This window comes from Arachis ipaensis, chromosome B03 (genome assembly GCF_000816755.2).
Source record: "Arachis ipaensis cultivar K30076 chromosome B03, Araip1.1, whole genome shotgun sequence".
Classification (NCBI taxonomy): Eukaryota; Viridiplantae; Streptophyta; class Magnoliopsida; order Fabales; family Fabaceae; genus Arachis; species Arachis ipaensis.
The window spans coordinates 13,155,527-13,162,593 of NC_029787.2; the positions used below are offsets into that span (position 1 = coordinate 13,155,527).

Sequence of the window (7,067 nt, forward strand, 5' to 3'; positions counted from 1 at the left end):
CAAGGTTCTAATTTTTGTTGTTGAATGCCCTGTTTGTTGCTGAATGCTGTTGGTAATGGTGTTTTTGCTGCTGAATGTCCTGCTGTTTTTATTTCTTTGTTTGTTGCTGAATGTTGGCGGCAGAATTTAAATATGGTCATGTTGATAATTTTTTGATTTTTCAATGTGCTGTGGCTAGTCTTTAATTTCGTATCTGGTAATGGATACTTCTTTGTTTTGTAGTTGCTGGTTTTGCTTTGATTTGTAGTTGCTGGCTCCTAATTATTGCTGGTTTTGCTGCTTTGTTTGTTGCTGAATGTTGATGGCAGAGTTTAGATATGATCATGTTGATAATTTTTTTTATTTTTCATTGTGCTGTGGCTGGTCTTTAGTTTTGTTTTAATTAATAAAACTTTTATTAATTTCGAATGATGCTGCTAATCTTAATCCTAATCCACCTAAGCAAATTTGCAACAAGTTCTTGCGGATTTTGATGATTGATAAATCATGATGTTGGGATTTAATATTTAGATATGTTTTTTTACTATTTAATTTTTGAGTTTGTATTTTGATAAGATCATATGGATTATGTTGATGATATTTTATGTAGTGTTTTAAATTTCGAAGATATTTTAAGATTTATATTAGACTATAATTATATTTTAGGATGTTTATTTATAATTTATTTATTATTTTATTCTAAAACGATTTTTTCGGTTGAACTACCGGTTGGACCGGTTAGACCAATAAACCAGTGAACCAGTGACTAGAACGGTTCGATGACCGGTCCGGTTCTCAGAACCTTGGTTAGAACTATTATGTAGATGGGGAATGGGGATGGGGAGCAATATTCTCCCAGGGCGGGGAATGGGGACGGGGATGGGGAGCATGGAGGCATCCGCCCTGCCTCGTTGATATCCCTAATGTTAGATGAAAGATTTTATGCATTTGTTTAATTATGTATTGTAATTAAAATATTTTTTATTACTATTTCTAAAAATAAAAAATATATTCTAAATTAGTAAATTAATCAATTCATTTAAAAATTTTATACGCAACATAGGTACATATAATAGAACAAAAGATAAAAAATAAGTAATAAAAATGAATAAATCGAGAATAAAATAAAATATATAAAGTCACGAAGAAAATAAAATATTAGATTAATACCTAAACTATAATTGTTTAAATTAAAATTTGCAATTGAAAATATCAAAAAAGAGAAACAATGAAATTGAAAGATACATAGAGTCATGGAGAGCTATATAAAAAAAATAAAAAATTTAAAATTTATTTTTTGATGAAGAGAAGATGACCACTGGACAAGAAATAGAAAAAAAAATTGAAAATATAAAAATAAGAAGAGAGTTTAAGGGAATAAAGGAGTAACGACACAAGAATTAAATTTGATTAGGTTAAATAATAATCAAATGATAAAAAAATAAAAAAGTGAATTTGAAACTTTAACTAATTGGGTTTAATTTATTTGTAGTGGGATCATTTAAAATTTGAAGTGGGAGCATATTATATATAACTATATTTTTTTTAAAAAAAAATTAAAAAGTGGGGGCAAGTGCCCCCTCATTGTTGCCCCTCATTGTTGCTACTGGGTCCGTCCCTGTTCTTCACCAAGTCCTCTTAACGTAGCTTCAATGTATTCATCTTTGGATAGCGAGGCTCCAAGAGCATTGAGCGCATCGGCTACTTGATTAATCTTTGACATGTATTCTGCTACTGTTGAACCTTGTTTCTTGAGTGCTTTCAGCTGCGTTTTGAGTTGTTTAATCCTAAATTTGACTCTGGCTTCAAAATATTCGTTCAACCCATTCCAGATATCATATGCATAATCGTATTCGATCTCATGATTAACGAAATTGGACTCCATCGTTGTCATTAGCCAAGCTACAAGGCACTGATCTTGCACTTCCCAATCGATATAATCTTGAGCTTCAATTATATTGATTCTATCTGTTTTTGAGCTGAACCGTGGAGGTATCTTCCTTGGATCTAAATGATTCTGAAGCTTGTTCACTTTTATGCACACTAGTGCTTGTTTCTTCTATGTTTTGTAATTGTTTTCGTTGAGTTTAATTGTTGAAAATGCAGCAAACGTGTTCTGGTTGAGAAAGCTCATTGGAATTTTTGTGTTTTGCCTAGTGTTGTCCATGGACCGAAGAAACTCTGATACCATGTGAAGGTATCAAATTCTCTAAGATAACGAAGAGAGGATGAGAAAGAATATGAGAAGTTGAAAGAAAATATCTGATATTTTCTTTGGAGAGAAGTTTTATACTTTTATTGACAAATCTAACTAATTGGTACAATGTGTAAATATTTATATGAAAGCTAATTGACTCTAGTGCTGACTTATACCTTATTTGACTAGTTCTAACAAACTAATTGACTCCAGCTAACTGCATGTACTTTATCATATGTACTCTCAATACTCTTAATACTCTTAACATCAATCCTATTGCTTGAGCTTCGAGGATCTGCTACCTTTTATATGCTATCTCAGTGTTTTTAACAAAGATAAAACACTAAGAATAAGACACAAAAGACAGAGGCATAAAAATTAGTGTTTTTGTATTTTGTTTGGTGATAAATTAGAATAAATTATAAAAAGTTTAATTTATTCTCATTTTTTTCATTAAAAAATATAAAAATAAAAATATAATAATAAAAAATATAATTATAAAATTTAACAAGAATAATAAAAGAAAAAATAAAAAATAAATTGTGTCTTTTATTAGTGTTTCTAATTTTCTATGTCTTTTTTGTCAGGATATACAAAAAATACACTAATTCAGTATATTTAAACACAATATCAGTGTTTATGTCTCATCTACCAAATACAATTTTGTATCTTTGTATTCTTGTTTTAGTGTCCCGTATCTATAAATAAACGCAGACTTATATACTAATTATTCTCCAAACTAACTAAATAATAAAACTTAATAGAATAATATATCACTAATGAAAAGACAATGATCAATATTTGACCATTAAAAGAACATGGCATCAAATTAAATATCTGCACAAAGTGTCTCAAAAGAAAAAAGATAATAATTTAAATAACAGCTAATAATGCAACACATAAAAACATATGAAGGCATATGGTAAGTAATTTCTATCATCACATGCTTCAGCATACAAAGGATCTATGTTTGTAGTGTTTCCACCTTAATTGCCATTTTCTTCAACCAACCTCCTACGCTTAACAGTAGATGTCACAAACCGCTTCATTCCAATTTCATTGCAAGTTATATGCTCCACATTAGTTGAAATCCTTTTTTTGGTAATCATTGCCTTTTGAAAATTTTGAGTCACATGAAAAATTTTATATTCACTATCAAAAGATGAAGAAAAATATACTTATTTTTTATATGATGGCCTGATATAAAGTAGAAAATTAAAAAAAAAAAAACATTTTATAATTTAAGGTGAATATATTAGATATATGTAGAAATTTTAGATTTACACAACTGGGTTGTCCATTCATGGTGGGTTGCTACATGTACAAGGGAGGATTCGAACCTCTAACACCTACTTAAACAGACGGGTGAGCTAACCACTCGACCAACAGATGTTGGTTTATGCTTTGTACCTCTATCCTCTATATCATGTTCCTTTTATTTTTTTTTTTTTGAAATACAAGAGGTCCGAAGGCCAATGTTCGTTCAGTCTGATTTCCAAAACAGTGGGTTTTTCTGTGGGGCCACTATGAGAAACTGAATTTTTATTTTTGTAATGGTCCAACAAGGCCCACCATAGGCCCATTACTAAAAAAGCAGTCGCGGAGCTCTGCAATTTTTCCAACACGAAGACAAAGATAGAGATAGGAAGACGAAGGCGCAACCGTGATTCAAAGTGAGTTATTCTAAGACCCAAAAAAAAAAGTGAGTTATTCTCATTCTCACTAACTATTGAGCTTTGTATCATATTATTATTATTATTATTAAGAATAAACTTGGTTCGATGAATTGCGATTTTGGTATTTTTCATTGTTAGGGAAATCAATTGCAGCTGGTGAAGTAAAATTCTTGTCCAGAATCGCAGCGTGATCTAATATGGACACCGACGATGATTTCACATTTTGTCAGGTTAAGAGATCAATGCCATTTTCTTTACTTCTATTTGATGCTCCTTTGGCTTTTGTGTTTTTGGTTTTTATTCTTTAGGTTTGGAATGTGCATTTCCAAGTTAATCAATCTCGAGAATTTACTTAAGTTGAATTCTAAAGCTTAACTCGTAAATTTTTAAGAGTTTGCATGTAAAATAGTTAGCTCGATTGGGAATCTAAACTTGCAGCTTTAAGAGTTTGAGTTACTTGAGAATTTGATAAGAATTTGTATATCTTTTGTTATTCTTCTAATTTGATGCCTTGGATTTATAGGTTAGTTCGCAGGAGGGTGTTGAAACAAAGAAACTTGCTTCGGATATTGCTGACATTTCCATAAAAGAAGAATCCTCAAGTTCTCCCACTATTAGTAGTAATCAAGATGGTGGTTTCTTGTGGAAGGATGGTTTTGCAAATAATTCGGACTCTATAAAGGAGGACAAGGTTGGTTCTTTGTCTTTCACCGTAACCAGTGCGACTTCACGTCAGCCGAATGAATTGAACAAGAAATCAGTTCTGAGTGATGGGATGAATTCGATTCAAAGGTCTCCAGAACTGAAGAGTCCTGTTGCAAAGCCGGCAGCTCGGACCAAAGTTCCTTTTGAAAAAGGATATAGTCAAATGGATTGGCTTAAGCTTACTCGGACACATCCTGACCTTGCAGGTTCTCTTACTTAATCTATTGCCTTAGTTTTTTATTTAAAAAAATGACTCTACTTAGTTGTAGCTTTGAATGATAAAAATACATGAAGCTTATGGTTGATTATTGTAGCTGAATTTAGAATAAGTTGCACAAAAATTGCTGCAAATTTCTGAATACAGTTGTAGTTTCAAGTTCTTTTGTTACATTACTAAAGCTATTGGTTATATGTTATTTTACAATTTCGCAACTATACTCTAAATTTGGCGGTGAAGTGCTGTTTTCTCTGATCATCTATTAATACACCATATCTGGAACATTGTCATTACTTTATTGATTTCCATCTTGTCCTCTGATTAAGGGTGTGCTTGGGAATGCTTAAAATAATTATGTGCAAATAAATTCATGTTTGGACATTTTAACAGAAAAGCGGTTGAAGATAATCAATTGTGTTTGAAATATATGAAAAAAGCTTCTTTCTTTTAGTGGTATAATTACAAAAATTGGTATGAAATGATTGTTTATATCATTTAACATTGGATGCTTCGGGTCAAATTGGCAAAAATCATTACAATTATTAAAAAAAAAAGCTTTAGCTTATAATCTTTAGCTTCAAAATTTAGCTAAAATGATTGGTTTTTTGTTATAATCTGTTTTCACTTTTTACGCAAACATACTTCTTTTTTCAAAAAATAAGTCTTTTTTAGCATATTCCCAAACATGCTCTAAGTCATTGTTGTGTTAGTGCCTTTATGGTAGCCCTTGGTTGATATACGGAATTCCTTTTAGGTTTTCTGTAGCTGGTTGGTTCTATAAGCATAAAAGTTAGTTCTTTTCTTTACTTTTCATCTTCCAAGAAGTGGCTACATAATGTATTAATCTTATCTATTTAATTTCAGGCTTAAAGGGACAATCAAATAAGAGACTTATTCCAATGGATGAAGTTAGAAAGCACCAAACAGAAGGTGAAATGTGGACTGTTTTAAAAGGACATGTTTACAATATATCTCCATATATGAAGTTTCACCCTGGAGGTATGGCTATCTGCTCATTGTACATGTTCATATATAATCTTGTCACTTTTATATTGCTAGTTTCGTTGAAATTATGCATGCATAAGTTGCTAACATGAAAATCATTTCCTGCCACCCAACCGGGAAAAAAAAAAAAAACTCAGGTGTTGATATGTTGATGAAAGCAGTGGGAAAAGATTGCACATCTCTCTTCAGTATCCTTTTTCTTTTTTGAGATTATCCAACTTAAGTTTATGCTTGAATTTGTAGGATGTTGACATTTTCTTGCATTATCATTTATACACGTGTACACACATACACGAACGAGAGAAGCAATCTGGAATATTAAATCTTTTGCCATTGGTCAAAAACACAAATTAAACATTAAGTCATGTGATATTTTTAAGATCAACTGACCTTTTAAAAACTTTTAATTCTAACATTTTCTCTCCTCATATAAGATCCATTCACTTTTCTCACTGGATACATTTCCTATATATAATCCATGTTTTTCAAGCCTTAAATTTCATATGCAATATGGGAGAGTTAAATTCTGTTGCATATACCATAATAAAATTAGTTTTAAGTAGGTGTGTAAGCACTTGGAAAATCAGGATGTCCACTTGATGAAACCCCTACATGGTTTTATGCATATGCTTATGATTCAAGTTGTAGCTTAGGTTCCTTGGGCATGATCGTTTGTTATCTATAAACTCAATTTCTGCGTGTTAAGGAGCACTTTCAGCTTTATCCTTAATTCTTGTGTTAGATAAATACCATGCTTGGGTTAATGCCGAATTCTTATTGGAGAAATGCCTTGTGGGCACCTTAGATGAAAGTCATTAAAGAAATTAACAGTTGTATACAGATACTAAATTATCACTAGGTCACATTATTTAAAAACTGCACTCCAATCCATTACACCCCTTCATGATCCCTTTTCTGGTCAAACCACCAAGACAATAGTGGAATGAGGAATAAATTCATTTGTGAATTTGTTTATATTTAAAGAATTCCGATCGGAAGTTGCTGGGAAATGGATCCTCTCAATTTTTTTGTAAAGTGTGATCTTTTACCATTCAACATTTTCTCTCATATTTTTTCTCTTGATCCTACTTAAATAGTGTATGGTAAAAGATCACACATTACAAGAAAATTGAGAGGATCCATGCTTAATTTGCTGTACAATGATGGACAGTGCATTTGTTCTCCAAACTTGAAGGCTTGGTTGTCATGTAACATTTCATAAGTGATTACTGACTATTGACTTTGTTCAGTAATTTTTTTTTTTTCATCCCCCCCCCCCTCCTCTTCA

At 31.4% G+C, this 7,067-nt stretch overlaps 1 protein-coding gene and 1 long non-coding RNA gene across 4 annotated transcripts; both read left to right on the plus strand.

Moving 5' to 3' along the window:
- Positions 1,233-2,504, plus strand: LOC107629686. The gene is made up of 2 exons (XR_001618011.2): positions 1,233-1,971; positions 2,137-2,504. It is a non-coding gene; the product is annotated as an uncharacterized LOC107629686 (long non-coding RNA).
- LOC107629687 (cytochrome b5 domain-containing protein RLF) lies at positions 3,431-7,033 on the plus strand. Of its 3 annotated transcripts, none has more exons than XM_016332533.2 (6): positions 3,431-3,882; positions 3,991-4,082; positions 4,376-4,763; positions 5,639-5,773; positions 5,917-5,967; positions 6,522-7,033. In XM_016332533.2, exons 2-6 carry the CDS (start codon positions 4,050-4,052, stop codon positions 6,596-6,598), a joined length of 684 nt encoding a protein of 227 aa, XP_016188019.1. In that variant the 5' UTR covers positions 3,431-3,882; positions 3,991-4,049; the 3' UTR covers positions 6,599-7,033. The 3 variants fall into 3 exon arrangements, with proteins under 3 accessions (XP_016188019.1, XP_016188017.1, XP_016188020.1); XM_016332531.2 differs by having other exon boundaries at positions 3,431-3,878; XM_016332534.2 differs by having other exon boundaries at positions 3,431-3,849.

Coding starts and splice junctions, on each gene's coding strand:
- LOC107629687 (XM_016332533.2), top strand. CDS start 4,050: ATGGACACCGACGATGATTTCACATTTTGTCAG. Junction 4,764..5,638: donor GACACATCCTGACCTTGCAG/GTTCTCTTACTT, acceptor ATTTAATTTCAG/GCTTAAAGGGACAATCAAAT. Junction 5,774..5,916: donor TATGAAGTTTCACCCTGGAG/GTATGGCTATCT, acceptor AAAAAAACTCAG/GTGTTGATATGTTGATGAAA.